At 45.5% G+C, this 17,585-nt stretch overlaps 1 protein-coding gene across 23 annotated transcripts in view; it reads right to left on the reverse strand.

The window, feature by feature from the left end:
* SCRIB (scribble planar cell polarity protein) overlaps positions 1–17,585 on the reverse strand; it is a 551,765-nt gene that overhangs the window by 207,677 nt on the left and 326,503 nt on the right. For all 23 annotated transcript variants that reach the window (XR_011201023.1, XM_069220949.1, XM_069220942.1 and 20 more), the window contains 3 exons: positions 12,744–13,019; positions 627–737; positions 251–427 (listed from right to left, as the gene is read on the reverse strand). Coding sequence is in view for 22 of the 23 variants with exons in the window: in XM_069220949.1 (XP_069077050.1) it covers positions 251–427; positions 627–737; positions 12,744–13,019 (564 nt within the window). In the remaining variant the exon portion in view is untranslated. The remainder of the gene's footprint in view (positions 1–250; positions 428–626; positions 738–12,743; positions 13,020–17,585) is intronic.

Below are 17,585 nucleotides of genomic sequence, written 5' to 3' on the forward strand. Positions count from 1 at the left end.
GAACCCGTAAGTTTAATCATACGGACCCTGAAAAACAATTGATCCAATGCCATGTCAGCTCATTCTGCTTAGGAAGAGATGCTCCCACAAACACTATTCTGATGGAGTAAGGAATTCCGCAACAAGTGTAAAATAAACATAGATACTATTGGAGTGGTTTCCATAGTTTATACAAAGAGACACACAACGCTTTGTTACCAAGTGTCCTTTCCATTCAAATTATCCACAATATTTGACACAGCAAATGTACCTGCATTCCGGGTGGTGGAGGATCTCTCCTGACCAGCATCCGTATTTCCTGCGAGTTAGAAAGCAGGGCGTTCACTGCCTCTTGGTGGGTAGCATGTCGCAGGTCAATGGTGTTTACTTCTAAGATCCTGTCGCCTACCCGTAGTCCACTACGAGCAGCTAGCCCTTGGGGAATCACCTTAAATAAATGACGAAGACCAGAGAATCAGAGGTGGGAAAAGACACCCTCTGTGTGTACAAAAATAAAGTAAGGAGACAACTGTGCCTTGGTATCCAACATTAAAATCACATCATCAAACCAGAATATGTTGACCCCCCTCCCCCCCCAAAGTGCACACCTCCCAGTGCACGGGTTGACTGCCTCCTTTTCACAGTACCTTTGAAATGAAGACTCCCGGTTCATGGACTCCGAAAGGATGGCTTGAGTGATCGCTTCCACCAACGATGCTGAGTCCAAGTGGACCACCTGCTTTCACAAGTAGGACCTCCTGTAAGAAATGAATGGTGGGATTTACGAAGTATAAAGTTAATGCTGAGAAGACCACACAGTCTCAGATCAATTACAGTTCAATATCGATAGTCTGCATACACCAGATGGCTAATGACACCCAGACCGTGCCAAAGTGAGGGAAACAGCTGCCCTTTGAGTTACTGCCAAAGTGCCATGATTCTGTGGATCACATTATCATACTCAGATACTTCCTTGGGGAAAATCATCAAACGTAAGGGCGTTACAAAAAGGAAATTAATTATGTCTAATTTGAACCATTAGTGCAGCATAATCATGTGTTTCTTCTCTGTAGAAAACAATTTCAAGCATAGAGGAATATACTGATTTCTTTTAACATTGTGAATCACCACTTGCAAGCTGAGACAAAACCAGCTTTCCTCCACTGAAAATTCTCCAGCAACCCAAAAAACAGGGGAAAGTTGTCTGGAGTCAAACATGAAATACTGTGACTGGGTGGTATTTGCCATGCCTCTGGCCGCCGGGCTGGAAAGCCTAGCGTAGACATCCCCCATGACACGAAGAATGTTTCGATTTTGAAATAAGTTAGCATTTTTGCCAATCCTAGCTACAGCCAGTGCCTCCCTGAAAAAGTAAGTCATATTTCATCAGGACTTCGAGGAGGCTTCATGCACTACGTCAGATAGAATGATTATTAAGAGAGGAGCTCGTTGCTAGATGATCCCCTCAAGAACGTGGACAAGGCTGTATACTGGAAGAGCATCCGCAGAGCTGCACAAGAGGGTAGAAGAGCTGGTTCCGCTCCAAGGGAACAAAAAGCAAACAGAGCCGCTTAACCCAGGACACATGAGGGCCTTGCAGTCCAGCTAAGCAGAATTTCCCCTAGAAGAGACTATGAAATCAGAGGCCCAGGAGTTGCCAAAATACATTTTAGGACTGAGTGTGGAAAGCCTGCACCAGCCAAACCCATCCTGGTACCGAAGAAGAGCTTGTATCCACCCATATCCAGCACGGAGATACAGACTTTTTATTTTGTTCATCACCCCCCATCTAAGCTGCAACTGGTTGCCATTATTCTGGCTCCAAAGGAATGGTCATTCGAGCCCTAACTGCTCAAGAGTTACAAATGCTTAAGTCATGTTTCCCCAGACTCTAAATCTCAGCTCTCAGGTGTGCTTCTTCGAGATCGCGGGGCTAGTGGGCCACCGCGACCACTGAGTGCCAAAGCCAAATGAACATTTTGACTGTAACTATGTAGTTCTCAGCTTCAGGCCCCTGTTTGCTACAGTTGAAGGACTTTGCTGGATGTGCCTACAACCAACAGCACCCAGTTCCCGTAGAAAGCATTAGACCAGTTGTATCTCCAAGTGACTCCCTCGTCCAGTCAACCTGTTGGGACATTGTCACTACTGAACTCCCAGCAACCTCATTAAATGAGAACAGCAAGGCTCTTGTGAACTGGATGTGGGTGCCTTGTTAGAGTAGTTCGGAATTTCTTCACATGTTGCCTTGTGACAAGAAATAACCCAGTGCGTGCAAGTCAGACAAAAAAAAAAAGACAACATTTCTACATGATATCACAGGCATGTCCTCTATTGAACTAACAAAGTGAACAAGCTAGTAAGTGAAAGGGCTAACCATGAATGCTAACACCACCATGGGAAAGCTCTGTTTACACATCCAAAGGTTTTTTTATTTTTTTATTATAAAGGCATCAATGGCATAAATGCTCAAAACGGGCTGAAGTTTGCGTGCGCGCCTCGGCAGGTGCTAGCAACTTTGAATATTTTTCTAAAATTCAAGAGCTTAACTTTTTATTTTACCCACCTGTAAAAAAGAAGCTGCATTTCACAGCTACGACTATCAAGAACGTTGCCTTTACAGTGTCATGCTGTGTGTTAATTTAAAACTAAAAAAAACTACTTTCAAAGGTAAGCCTTAACTGTTCAAATTCACTACCCCCTGGAGAGTCAAGGGCGGAAAAGAAGTAACTTGGTTAGCCGACTGGACAGGGCTGGCAGCCCAGGGACCCGGACTGTAAACATTAGCAACCAAGGAAACTGTCCAGTAACATCTGGCTGTGCAAAGGAGCAACCAAGGAACCTGTCCAGTGACATCTGGCTGTGCAAAGGAGCAACCAAGGAACCTGCCCAGTAACATCTGGCTGTGCAAAGGAGCAACCAAGGAACCTGCCCAGTAACATCTGGCTGTGCAAAGGAGCAACCAAGGAACCTGCCCAGTAACATCTGGCTGTGCAAAGGAGCAACCAAGGAACCTGCCCAGTAACATCTGGCTGTGCAAAGGAGCAACCAAGGAACCTGTCCAGTAACATCTGGCTGTGCAAAGGAGCAACCAAGGAACCTGTCCAGTAACATCTGGCTGTGCAAAGGAGCAACCAAGGAACCTGTCCAGTAACATCTGGCTGTGCAAAGGAGCAACCAAGGAACCTGCCCAGTAACATCTGGCTGTGCAAAGGAGCAACCAAGGAAACTGTCCAGTAACATCTGGCTGTGCAAAGGTAGAAAGAAAACGCCTCACTGTTTTGGTGTAAGCAATAATTCACTTGAACAAAACGAGCTTTCACTCAACACAAGATGTTTAGCAGTATTTGGATAGTAACTAAAGGGCACTTTGCGGTGAAGTGTGCAGTGTGAATGCTAGGCAGTTGGGGAGCAAAAGTGCAAGAGAAACCGTCAGAGAAATGAAAGCTGAACTACTAACAAATGGCTCAACAAGGCACTGCTCCAACGGAGAACAGTGCACACCTCCACAACAAAGTTAGAGCTTTTGTCACAATCACTAAAGAGAGCACGTCCCACTCTTATACAGAACATTTACCAAATAAAACAAATGTAATCCTTAGCCAGTTTTCCATTAACACCTTCAATTAAATATGAATGACTAGGCATAGAAATTTAAATGTGGCCGTGGAAGACAACTGGACCTGTATGTCATATAAAAGTTTAGTGCCATTATGTAACCATAGAAATAAGAGAAACCTATAGGAAGCTGGCCTGGTGTGTGGTGAGCACCTATGTTGTTATCACCTTATATCAGGTCGAAGTATCCCCTATTCGTGAAGTGTAGGCAGTGACTAGAAGCCAGGCACTCTAGAGGTAGCTTTGGATGAGCAGCCAAGACTTATCTAGGAGATATGCACAACTTATGCAATACCACTACAGCCACACAGCACTTAAACACAACACACAGTGTTACAAAAATAAAGGTATTTTATTAGGTTAACACAAATACTAAAACACTGACTGGCATTACCCCACTAAAAGGTGAGTAAACACTATTATACACAGGAATTGCCATAGAAAGCAGTGAAATAGCAGGATAAAATGAAGACCCGCAGAGGGGTGGGGTGGGGGGGGGGGCACCCTTGTTCCTCTCTGCCAGTTGTCCAACTTGGGTGGAGGTGAGCCCTTGCCTTCCCACACAGGACAGTACCCTTGTGCACCTCGTCTCTTGCAGCTACCAAGACTTGTTGGCATCTCCTCCAAGGGATCTTCAGACTCTGTGTAGCCCCAGCCCCAGCCCCAGCCCCAGCACTGTTCCCTGCAACACACAGCCTTGTGCGTACTCCTCCGGTGACGTGGGAACCCTTCTTCAGTTGTGCTGCGTGGGGTCCTCTGCAACACCTTGGTCCTCTTTCAGTGGGTCTTCTATGGGGGCTGCCTTTTATCCTGTGGACTCTCTGCCTTGCTGAGGGTCCCCTGAGACTCTCCGTGGGTTGAGTCCCTCTGGGTCTTGCTGGTTCCAGACAATTCCACTTTTCCTCTACCACGACTCTTGCCTTTGCCAAGGCTTGTTGGTGGCTTTTCCACATCACAGACGGTTGCAATCTTCCATCCGGCGTGGAACGACGACGACATCCTCCAGGAACTCTTCACCGACTGCAGGACTGCATTGCTGACCGTCTTCGTACTACTGTAGACCAACACCTGCAACCAGACAGGTGGGTAGTGGCTCAAGCCATCACCGGACATTCCTTCGGTTTCGGACTTCGCCCCCTTCTTTTTGGAGTCTTCCTCTTCAGGAATCCACCACTGGTATCTTGCAGTCTTGTCTGGGTGTTGCATTATGCTTCTTTCTAGTCCTTTTGGTGGTTTGGGGAAAAAACTGTTACTCCTTTCTTGCTGGTTGCTCGGGGGCACTGTGGTTGTTACCTTTGGGGTTTCCTAGTTCCCCTCGAACATTCCACTTACCTAGGTGGGGGTCCTGCAATTGCATTCCTTTTTCTTAGTATATGGTTTGGGCTACCCCTAGGGTCATTATTGTCTATTGCACTGGTTTCTATTGCTATGTATGCCTATTTATGATTACCGGTGTACATATTTAGTGTGTTACTTACCTCCTATTGGAGTGTTGTCTAACCAGTACTTTTTGGTAATTGTGTCACAAAAATAAAGGTACTTTATTTCATAACACCGAGTGCTTCCTTTCATGTGTGTAAGTGCTGTGTGACCACAGTGGTATTGCATGAGCATTGCATGTCTCCTAGATAAGCTTTGGCTGCTCATCCACAGCTACCCCTAGAGAGCCCTGGCTTCTAGACACTGCCTACACTTCATTAATAGGGGCTACCTGGACCTGGTATAAGGGTAAAGTACCTTAGGTACCCACCACACACCAGGCCAGCTTCGAACAGCTGGCGGTCGGTGTTTGGAGTTAACTTGAACCCCAACCTGTGGACATCCTAACCTCCGGAGACTGGAACTGTAAGTCTTGTACTTACTTTGAAACTGTGCTAACTCCCCCACCCCTGACCCCCTCCCCCCCCCCAACTGTGTCTGAAAATTGCAATGTCGACTTTTGAAATAGATTATTGCTATTTATTCGATAAACGTATAACTTGCCAATTTGAAACAAAGTGGTATTGATACATATATTGAATACTTACTTGCAAATGTACTTACATGCCACTTGAATCTTGTGGTTCAAGAAATAAAGTAACAAAACATTTTGCTATAAAAAAAACATTGGCCTGGAGTTAGTCATTGAGTGTGGGCTTCATTTATTGCCTGTGTGTATACAACAAATGCTTTGCACTACCCTCTGATAAGCCTACTGCTCGACCACACTACCACAAAAGAGAGCATTAGTATGATCTACTTTCGCCTCTGTTAAGCCTCCGGGGAACCCCTGGACTCTGTGCACACTAGATCTCATTTTGATATAGTATATACAGAGCCAGCTTCCGACACCCCCCTAAACTAGGGAGTCATTGTAGGAAGTTGGCTCTGTATGTGCTATTTCAAAGTAAGGAATAGCATGCACAGAGTCCAAGGGTTCCCCTTAGAGGTAAGATAGTGGCAAAAAGAGATAATACTAATGCTCTATTTTGTGGTAGTGTGGTCGAGCAGTAGGCTTATCCAAGGAGTAGTGTTAAGCATTTGTTGTACATACACATAGACAATAAATGAGGTACACACACTCAGAGACAAATCCAGCCAATAGGTTTTGTTATAGAAAAATATCTTTTCTTAGTTTATTTTAAGAACCACAGGTTCAAATTTAACATGTAATATCTTGTTTGAAAGGTATTGCAGGTAAGTACATTAGGAACTTTGAATCATTTCAATTGCATGTATACTTTTCAAGTTATTCACAAATAGCTATTTTAAAAGTGGACACAGTGCAATTTTCACAGTTCCTGGGGGAGGTAAGTTTTTGTTAGTTTTACCAGGTAAGTAAGACACTTACAGGGTTCAGTTCTTGGCCCAAGGGTAGCCCACCGTTGGGGGTTCAGAGCAACCCCAAAGTTACCACACCAGCAGCTCAGGGCCGGTCAGGTGCAGAGTTCAAAGTGGTGCCCAAAACGCATAGGCTCCAATGGAAAGAAGGGGGTGCCCCGGTTCCAGTCTGCCAGCAGGTAAGTACCCGCGTCTTCGGAGGGCAGACCAGGGGGGTTTTGTAGGGCACCGGGGGGGACACAAGCCCACACAGAAATTTCACCCTCAGCGGCGCGGGGGCGGCCGGGTGCAGTGTTAGAACAAGCGTCGGGTTCGCAATGGAAGTCAATGAGAGATCAAGGGATCTCTTCAGCGCTGCAGGCAGGCAAGGGGGGGCTTCCTCGGGGAAACCTCCACTTGGGCAAGGGAGAGGGACTCCTGGGGGTCACTTCTGCAGTGAAAGTCCGGTCCTTCAGGTCCTGGGGGCTGCGGGTGCAGGGTCTTTTCCAGGCGTCGGGACTTAGGTTTCAGAGAGTCGCGGTCAGGGGAAGCCTCGGGATTCCCTCTGCAGGCGGCGCTGTGGTGGCTCAGGGGGGACAGGTTTTGGTACTCACAGTCGTAGAGTAGTCCGGGGGTCCTCCCTGAGGTGTTGGTTCTCCACCAGCCGAGTCGGGGTCGCCGGGTGCAGTGTTGCAAGTCTCACGCTTCTTGCGGGGAGATTGCAGGGTTCTTTAAAGCTGCTCCTTTGGATAAAGTTGCAGTCTTTTTGGAGCAGGTCCGCTGTCCTCGGGAGTTTCTTGTCGTCGTCGAAGCAGGGCAGTCCTCAGAGGATTCAGAGGTCGCTGGTCCCTTTGGAAGGCGTCGCTGGAGCAGAGTTCTTTGGAAGGCAGGAGACAGGCCGGTGAGTTTCTGGAGCCAAGGCAGTTGTTGTCTTCTGGTCTTCCTCTGCAGGGGTTTTCAGCTAGGCAGTCCTTCTTCTTGTAGTTGCAGGAATCTGATTTTCTAGGGTTCAGGGTAGCCCTTAAATAGTAAATTTAAGGGCGTGTTTAGGTCTGGGGGGTTAGTAGCCAATGGCTACTAGCCCTGAGGGTGGATACACCCTCTTTGTGCCTCCTCCCAAGGGGAGGGGGTCACAATCCTAACCCTATTGGGGGAATCCTCCATCTGCAAGATGGAGGATTTCTGAAAGTTAGAGTCACCTCAGCTCAGGACACCTTAGGGGCTGTCCTGACTGGCCAGTGACGACTCCTTGTTGCTTTCTTTGTTCCCTCCAGCCTTGCCGCCAAAAGTGGGGGCCGTGGCCGGAGGGGGCGGGCAACTCCACTAAGCTGGAGTGCCCTGCTGGGCTGTGACAAAGGGGTGAGCCTTTGAGGCTCACCGCCAGGTGTTACAGCTCCTGCCTGGGGGAGGTGTTAGCATCTCCACCCAGTGCAGGCTTTGTTACTGGCCTCAGAGTGACAAAGGCACTCTCCCCATGGGGCCAGCAACATGTCTCTAGTGTGGCAGGCTGCTGGAACTAGTCAGCCTACACAGACAGTCGGTTAAGTTTCAGGGTGCACCTCTAAGGTGCCCTCTGGGGTGTATTTTGCAATAAAATGTACACTGGCATCAGTGTGCATTTATTGTGCTGAGAAGTTTGATACCAAACTTCCCAGTTTTCAGTGTAGCCATTATGGTGCTGTGGAGTTCGTGTTTGACAAACTCCCAGACCATATTCTCTTATGGCTACCCTGCACTTACAATGTCTAAGGTTTTGTTTAGACACTGTAGGGGTACCATGCTCATGCACTGGTACCCTCACCTATGGTATAGTGCACCCTGCCTTAGGGCTGTAAGGCCTGCTAGAGGGGGGACTGTCCTATACTTGCATAGGCAGTGAGAGGCTGGCATGGCACCCTGAGGGGAGTGCCATGTCGACTTACTCGTTTTGTTCTCACTAGCACACACAAGCTGGCAAGCAGTGTGTCTGTGCTGAGTGAGAGGTCTCCAGGGTGGCATAAGACATGCTGCAGCCCTTAGAGACCTTCCTTGGCATCAGGGCCCTTGGTACTAGAAGTACCAGTTACAAGGGACTTATCTGGATGCCAGGGTCTGCCAATTGTGGATACAAAAGTACAGGTTAGGGAAAGAACACTGGTGCTGGGGCCTGGTTAGCAGGCCTCAGCACACTTTCAATTGTAAACATAGCATCAGCAAAGGCAAAAAGTCAGGGGGCAACCATGCCAAGGAGGCATTTCCTTACAGTCATCCAATACCAACACTTCTCTTTGCCCATGATGCGCTGTCAATTTATAACACACCAATGGGCATACAGAATATATTAAATAGGTTTGCAACGTATGTGACAATTTTGGTCTGGAGATCAATAACTCTAAAACAAAATGTATGACTTTCGGCTTCATTGATCCTACAAGAGGAAGTTACTGTTGGGATTGAAGTTTTTGAGCAGGTTAAGGTGCTCGATTATTTAGGGCTTGGAATGTCTGGAAATCTGTCATGGTCTGCCCTGATTCAAAAAAGCAAAATATCACTAAAAACACATAGGGGCGGCGATTGTTAAAAAGTTAAACCAGTCTGCCTTTCACCCCATTGCCCCAGTTCTTGAAATCTATTGAGGTAAGGGGCTGGTTGAAGGTTTAGATGGGGTTGAATCGTGGGACTTGGAACAGACAAAGGGATTAGAGCCGGTTGAAAATACGTTTATAAGATCTACATTGAATTTAACATTAATAACACTGCTGGTCCCGGTATGCCTCGACCTTGGGCTAAGAATTATTTCTCATTAAAAGGCAGAGTGTTTTGGGTGAGACTTTGGAGAGGCAAGTCACAGATCCCTGTCAAAGCCGCTGCTGTCCAGGTGCAGGCATTAGACATGGTGTCAAGGACTATGCCCTGGTGCAGGCGATTAAACATTGGCTGTATAAATTACATTTGAGGGAACCGTGGGAGGATCCCGAGTCCATGATCAAGGACACAGTTTTATTGTAAAGGGGAGATTCTGGGACTTCAATCAGGGCTCTTTCTTTTAATTCACTGACACTTTAACTGAACAGTTTCTGGATATTAAATGCACTTTCTTTCTGGGGGCATTCATGGATCAGACAGATCCACCGCCTGCACATGCACTTAACCTACAAATCAGCTATGGGACTTTGCCTGTGAATCTGAGTAAAAGCAAATGGAAGCAGTTTACCTTATCTTCGACTTGCCCAGCCTGTAATCTCTGTCCTGAATCTGTAGAAATCCTATCTTTTTTTGCCGTGTAAATGTGAACACCAGAAGAAGATGGATAGTTCCAGCCTGCCGTTTAATGTGTATTTCACAATCTACAGAAGCTATGCACATTTTAAGATCAGATAGTATGGAATGGCTTGCGTTTTCCATATCAAGGTACCTTCTTTTTGCCTAGTGGATTAGAAACAAAATATCAGTCCAGAATTCGTATTATCGATGTTTGGTTATGGTGTAGCTTTGATAATACACGTGGATGTAATTTTAACTGTATTTTATGGTGTATTGTTGTTTTAGTATGCTGATTGCTGGAAATGCACCTTGTGTTTTTATATTTTTTTCAAGAATGCATTTATCTATTTTATGAGACAATGATGTATTTTATGTATATTGATCGAATAAAATCACTACTACTACTAAGCTCTCAGGGGTGGGGTGCTGACTGAGGAAGTGAGGGTCGCCTAATGCAGAGCGATGGCGGCGGATGATCATCCTTTTTACAGGGGCCCCTGTGCTGGACTTGGACCAAATTCCCAGCAGAACGTCTGTAAGTGCTTTGTTAAAGAGGAGAAGGGGTTCGGATGTAGAAGCCCAAGGCTGAAGCACTTCTGTCAAGATGTTCAGCTCAACAGCCACTGAGGGAAGTTCAAGGACCTCCGCTGCCCTGCACCACCACTGCATAGGAAGTTCCCTCATCCGTAGCCACAGTAGGGGAGGAGCAAGCCAGTATCTGGAGAGGTGTCCAGACAACTGGCTTCTCCTTGCTCATCATACCAGTACAAACTACTCTCTAACTGATGGCCCAAAGGGTCCAGGGAGCCCTCTCACTCTTCTCATGCCTGGCTGTGTAAAATAAGGCTCAGGCAACGATCTGACATGTGGGCGCCATCGGCTCTGGGTCGTCGGGAATCAGAATGGGTCTGGCGCCTCCGGTGGGTGCCAGGAGCAGAGGCGTCAGGACAAGCACCAGAGAAGGCTGCGTGGGTACGACCAATGCCGGTCCGGAATCAGATTCACAAGACCTCATCGGAGCAGACGATGAAGCCGCCGGCGTTAACCGGATGGGGCCTTCTCTCACCCTGCGGGCCCAAAGGAGTGCCAGAGGGGTAGGCCTGCTCAAATACACTGCGCATGAAATCTGATCTAAGCGGGTGTAGATCTGACTCCTGGAAATTGGGGGAGGGGGGGAAGAGATGTGAAGTCGAACTGGGCAATGACTCTGCAGAACCGTGCTGGGACCACCGATGTTCCCCACCCATCATGTCGGTCAACGGAAGAGGCAAAGTCGAAATCCTCTTGGACGACTTCTTCTTCTGCCTCTTCCTCAAGTGTCCCGAGGACTTTGAATGGGACGAAGAGGACTTGGGGCTCCTGCAGCGGTCCCGTGACCACCTTCTCAACCCGAATTCTTTTTTTTAATACATAAAGCTCCAGACAATTATTTTACAAAGGAAAAAACATAATTTATAAGTCAAGGATACAATAAACATTAAACATGCATAAATATTGCAAAATAAGTGCCTTGCTCCTTCTGGGCCAGGGTTAGTGCCCCAAACACAAATGTAGCTCATTAACGGCATGCAATATAAATTATTTATCCGAGATTACTGTATGGGAACTGCTGGTGCAGCCTGGTAACCATGAGAAGAAGTTCTCACGTTGTTACCCAAGTCTTCTTTTCAGAACATTTACAGTGTGCTTCAAACTGGAAGGTGATGGTTCTTGAGGTTTCAGTTGCATTCATTCAGTTCCAATGACACAAAGAAAAATTCTCAAGACCCCTACTAGAAGGAAAGAAGAGCCCCTTTCTTTCTGAGTAAGCAAAGTATTACTTTAGAGAGAACATGTGTACCAGGTCACCCATCTCAATGACTACAGGCGATAGAGACTGTTCATGACCTAGATATCGGTCGTGCTCAGTTGCTAGATTATATTTAGGGTTGGTAGTTTATAGCAATGTCACAAACACTGCAACAATAAAACCACAAAGTGACAAAACCTTAGCACTTCTCTGTTGTAAAAGCAGTACTACTCTCCTTTTGCACTAGATTAAGTTCAAGACAATGCCTATGATCAGAACCCTTAACAATAGTACTATGTGAACTTAGAAATTATCTCCCTATTTAAAGGCATTCCCATGCTCCTCTTCTGACATACTATTGTTCTGTGTGTTTTGGTTTTCCTCAATCTGATACCTGAATCTACTGTCTGGTCTTCAGTGTGCATTTCACTTGGACTCAGTCAACTGGTTCATATTACTTACTTCTCTCTTACCTTGTCCGCTTGGCTTGCCTATTCTGCATACCTTTTGTTTGTGCAGCATTTTTAAATGTACTAAATGTCTTAACCACACCTTCTTTCGCTTTGATTTGCTCACTTTACACCAGCCAGCTCATTTAAGGGTAGATGTCTTCAAAATGGCCAATATCTTACATGATTTTACTCTCATTTTGGTACCCTTTTTTTCTTTAAAGCCCGAAACTTGAGAATGAAGTTACTACCTCTCCATGCCTATTAAAAATGCTCAAGAGACATCTCCTTAGTTTAGCAGTGCCACCATACGTTTTTTTTTATGTTTTCTTTTCTATTTATGCAGCTATGTTCATAATATTTTGATGTTTCCTTGATTTTTGAACATTTGTATGATTTACTCACAAAATTGGCTGAAAATAAATACGCAAGTAAATAAATTCCCCAGCCACCACTGCGGCTGCTGAAATATTTTTTAATCTTGTTTTTTGAGAGAAGAGATACAAACCTCTTTCGTTCGGGGTCGCAGCCTTCCGGCCTCCTATTGTTTGCTGAACACGTATGATTCTGCAAGGACCCAAATACCCCTTCATACTCACCTTGTCGTGTACATTTTATTGACATGAGGGCAGGTTACACAATGTGACTGTGTCATTAACACCATTAAAAACAAAATCCTCCTCTTAAATACTAGAAAGAAATCTTAAGTATTGCAAACACAAATTTTAATACTAAATAATGAATGTTGAAAAACAAATGATTTTTTTCAAAACAAAAGGTTTGGTGTGACCGGGCTCAAATTCTATATAACATGCAATTACTTTAGTGAATTTAAAATAATTGGGACAAAAAATATACTTTCTTACCTCCATTGGATATTCATCTTCCATGCCTCGCGTCCGGTTATTCATTTGGAATTTATCCGCCTCCTGCCCGTCGGCTTCGTCACCAGCATCCACTCGAGTTGGTGGCGGTGGGGAATGTGGCCTCATCCGCTGCAGTGCCGGGGAGGCTCCAACATCTGCTTCTTCAACCGACTTTACTATCTCTCGCTCTACCAGCAGGGTGATGGTGGGTGAGGAACCGGTAAGCAGCGCTACTGCCTGATCGTGCCTGGCTTCTGTCATGTCTACCCCATTGATCTAAAACAACCCATAAACCCAGTGTCAGCATCTGGAAGAACAGTCACATGGAGCTGAAATCCACAGTAGTCCCAATTCACGAACACATTTATCAAAGCCACACACTTCAGACTCTGTTTGTCTGACATTTCTTTCAACAAGAGTAAACAAAATTAAAAGCTACGGAGGACATGATTTTTAGGTGAAGAATTAGTTTATCATATTGAGAAGGCCATGGTCGGTCAGAATTGCAACTCAGAAGGTGCTTCTCTTCTAGGCAACAAGATCAAGATTAGACCGATGCAAGCTACAGAGCAGGGGTCGAGTTAGCGTGCCAGTGATGGGGCAAATATAACAGCAGTCGGACAAGATAGGGGCGATGGGGATGAACATAGTAACAAAGGAGGGGGCTCTGGAAGATCACAGAAAGCACTGTATTGTGCTTAGAATGTTACTCAACTCCGGAGTGGATGAGCTCCTCAAATAGACAGAGTACATGAAAGAGGTGGACTGTACTGGATGCACAAAGCAAGGATGAAGCCTCTATAAGCCCACTGATTGAATCACAAACACAGTTTAGGCAGGGAGCTGGTCTAAAATCTTCAGCAGCAATGGAACCGTTCCTATGTCCAGTAGAACACTAAACCACACAATCTGCTTACGACAGTCGGGGAGTAGTTGCTTTGACTGTCCCCGGTGAATGTCGAAAACAATTACGTTGACAGGTCCCCCGTGGCTCACTGTAAAGTCTATTACTACTGATGCATGAAAGAAAAGGCCAAGATGAAATAATGACTTATTTTCACTTGTTCAAAATGCTGTCAAGAGCTCCTACAGTGGCAGAATAAACGTGTTAAACTCAGCTCGGATGTTCTTTGCCGCCTTTGAGATAATGCACTTGGCAATGTTGTAGAGTGCTAGTGGTAAGTACAGGAGCACAGATAGTTTGTTATGCACACTGAATTATTCCTAAAATTAAAGTAAAATTATGGGTAATGCTGCAAGGCACTACTGGTAACATATGAGAGTACTTCTACTGACTAATGCTGCATGTCATTACTGGTAAGATACAAGGTTATACATGCCTGGTACACCTGAGAACTTTATTGGTAGTGCACAAGAAGAGGTCTGGTAGCTTCGTAATTATTGCAACAATGAGAGTACACAGGCCTCGTAATGCTCTAGAGCATCCTCGTGGTTGGATACAAGAGTGCATGTACCTGGTAAAGCAACAAAGCACTACTGGTGAGTTCCGAATGCATGGTAGTGCTACATGGTACTATTGGCAAGATATGACAGCACACCCGAATGGTAATGCCTGAGGACACTATTGGTATGACAGAAGAGTGGAGATGCTGGTTAATGGCACCAGTGCTAAAATGCGATTGTGTGTGTCCTAATGCTGTGTACAGCACTGGGAATGCTACAAAGGTTCGCAGGAGGCATTTGCCAACAAAGACAGCAGATGGTGCAGGAATCAGGAAGTGCTGATCTGGAGTGAGGAAGTACCTAGAACATCGAAGCAGCACTGATTCAGGCCCCATGGAATGTCCAGGAGAGAGAACATGATGGTCCGCCAGTTCTGTCACTGCGGGATCTTGTGCCAAGTGGGTTTTTAAAGAGGAATTCCCACAGCATGTTCATGTAGTACAGTTATGGGGTCTTATGACAAGGTAGTTTTGTTACATATTGATGCTGCAACAAGTGCAATAAAGTCCCTGAATAAGATGGTCTGAGACAGAGGGGATACGAAAAAGTATGATGGCCTACAGGAGACAGTCGAGGTGTTCAACGGACAGGGTCTGGTTTGAAGTAGTATATCCCCATATGGAAAGGTTATTTCAATGGGATCATGAAAACCACACAGGTCTCCTTGATAGGGTTTTTATTTTTGTTTAGAGCCAAAGATCCTTGATGAGATTAGACATCATATGTGATGACACTTGTTTTATTGGGATCTCAAAATAGTTTGTGTATGGCAGTGCAGCATTAGATATATAAATGGGTGTCTGTCCACGGCCATAGATGGTGGATACACTTGGAAGAAGGTGCGATGAAACGTTAGAGGGGATACGCTGACAAGCAATATTAAATTGAAATGTTTTATCTGGAAAACACCACAAATATCAACACAACTTCTACATCAGCTCCCACAGTTGCATGCCCAGGCAGCGGCTCGCTGTTAGAAGTATTCCTCAGTTATTTATCTACACAGTAGAGGAAACCCAATGTTGACATGGAGCAATGAATCACTCTTTGACTGCAGCAGTGGGTGACTTGTTCACCCTTCCACGAAGTCCACTAGCGGTCTTATAATCCTGCGAGTGGTAGGAAGATGAATTTGCTTGTTACCCCAGAAATAAACCTTATTTGTTTCAGGATCTTCCAGTAGATGCCATTGCCCATTTTATAGGTCTAAAACTGTCAAACAGCCGTAGCAGGTGTCTATCAAGTTGGTGTGGCAGGGCAGGTCAAGAAACCGGTTTCATAGTGGTTATGTTTTATTCACTGTCCAACAGCAAACTGCTGGATGAGTGACATAAGATTGGCGATGGAGAGAGGAAGCAAAAGCTAAAGGAGAGACCGAGACGTAAACTTAATTTACCAATTTCCTTCTTGACTAGAGAGCCATCCATGACATCATGAATTTCCACAGTGCCAACGACAAGGCAAATGTGTGCATTTTCAAAGTGATTGAGACCGGTGATGTCACGAGGACAAGATGAACTCTCAAAGCTCTAACAAACACCAAAATCTAGAGATTTGGGATAATGACACAAGAGCCAATGTGCAATGGATAGATAAGAAATAGATAGGAGATGTGATGCAAGCAAGCAGCAGACTGGGCCACAACTGAAGACATCTGCAATTCCAGGGCTTACTGTACTACAGACTTGCCACATTTCCCTTAATCAAAAGTATTGCTGTTGCTACTGTCTAGTGACAAAGCGTAAACAAAAGGGAACAATTTGAGGCTTCCTTCTTGTAGTGATCTCAAGAGTTCAGTCTGTGGCTATGCCCCCTGAATACGGTTACCTAATCTGCCAACATCAATATCTACATTCCTTGAACAAAATCCTTACAACACCAAACACAACGTCATACCCCAACTTCACACAATCCTCATATCACCAATTCAGTACTGTCATACCCCAAAACCTCCAACCACGGTGCCATATCCATAAGTGCTACATCTAACATACCACATTTACAAACACTACAGCAACATTTGGTACAAATGCCTAAATGCAACTTCTGCTGCAAAGTCCTTGCACTGGAACTCAAGGCACCATCAGTACCCAAAAGCCTTTTCAAGTTAAGATTTCTTGCAGTACCCAAAAGCCTCCTTGTGTTAAGTAATTATTAACAAGGATCACCGTAGGATCAGTGAAGATTTAGACATATGGTGATGGCTTACTCAGGTATGTTTCACACAAAATGTTAAGGATCAGTGCTACTAGTCCCCTACTTCACACACCCTTGTCTTGTGCATGTGTGGTCTGCATGTGTGGACAAAGACACGTCTGTTCATAACCCAACCCCAGAAGAGGAGGAAGCAGACATGAGCTCAGAGGTTAGTAAAGGAAGATAGGACCAGCATACAGGACCAAAGGCTGAAGGATAAGACCAAGCCACATCATCACCAGAGACTCCTCACCTGCCACCTCCCAGAAACAGCAAGTAGCACTCAAAGGAAGAGCTAAGAAATGCCCCTCAAAGCTCTCCTTTCTCAGCAGCCCGAGTCAGGATGTTTGTGTTCCTTACTTGCATGGGGAGCAGGAGAAGGGGTAGTGGGCTGTTTGTACTATGAAACACTAGGTGGACTTTTTTTTAATAAAAAGGGACCGCAGGCCCTGAACAGGAGGTACAGCATGCCGGTTATGTGCTCAGGCCATAGATATAAAATACACAGGATGGGTTGAGACATTTTATGTATTTCATTACCAACATCTCATGTAATTCAAGACTCGAAAATCTGCTGAATGAGCTACCGACGAGAGAGCTGCCACAAGCTAAGAAGGCAGGTGAACTCTGATACTACCTTTAAATATCTTTCATATGTAATACACTAAGGTCAGTCTAGCAGAAAAAAACAGAACCTTACAACAAGGAGTCCCTTTTAGTTAACTAAGCAGAATAAGGTCAGAGACCAAGTCTGCTACTTGCTCTCGGGCATCAGCGTTGTTTATAGAGGATTAAGGACTAAAGGTGGCGAAAGTGCAGTCCTGAAGTGAAGGACAGACAGAAAGCCAGCACCGACAAGGCAGTATCCGCTCTTACCAATGGGAGTTGTTACGGCAACACATGCTGTTACCATGACAGCAGATTTAGAATAACCAGCACTCCACCAGCAGCTGCCAGGTGAGCTCAACCTACTTGGAGCATGTAGAGTGATGAGAGGATGGCATTCCAAGTGTCAAGGAGAGCAAAGAGGTGAAAAGGGAGGCAGGGCATGGGAGTTGAAGAGTTGGGGACGGAGGAGAAACTGTGTTAACGTGCAGAAGGAAAGGGATGGTCTATAACACGGCAAATGCATGACTGTTGTGAATAGATCACGCAAAAAAACAAAGGAAAACTCATTCCAGT

Source organism: Pleurodeles waltl, chromosome 2_2, assembly GCF_031143425.1.
Source record: "Pleurodeles waltl isolate 20211129_DDA chromosome 2_2, aPleWal1.hap1.20221129, whole genome shotgun sequence".
NCBI lineage: Eukaryota > Metazoa > Chordata > Amphibia > Caudata > Salamandridae > Pleurodeles > Pleurodeles waltl.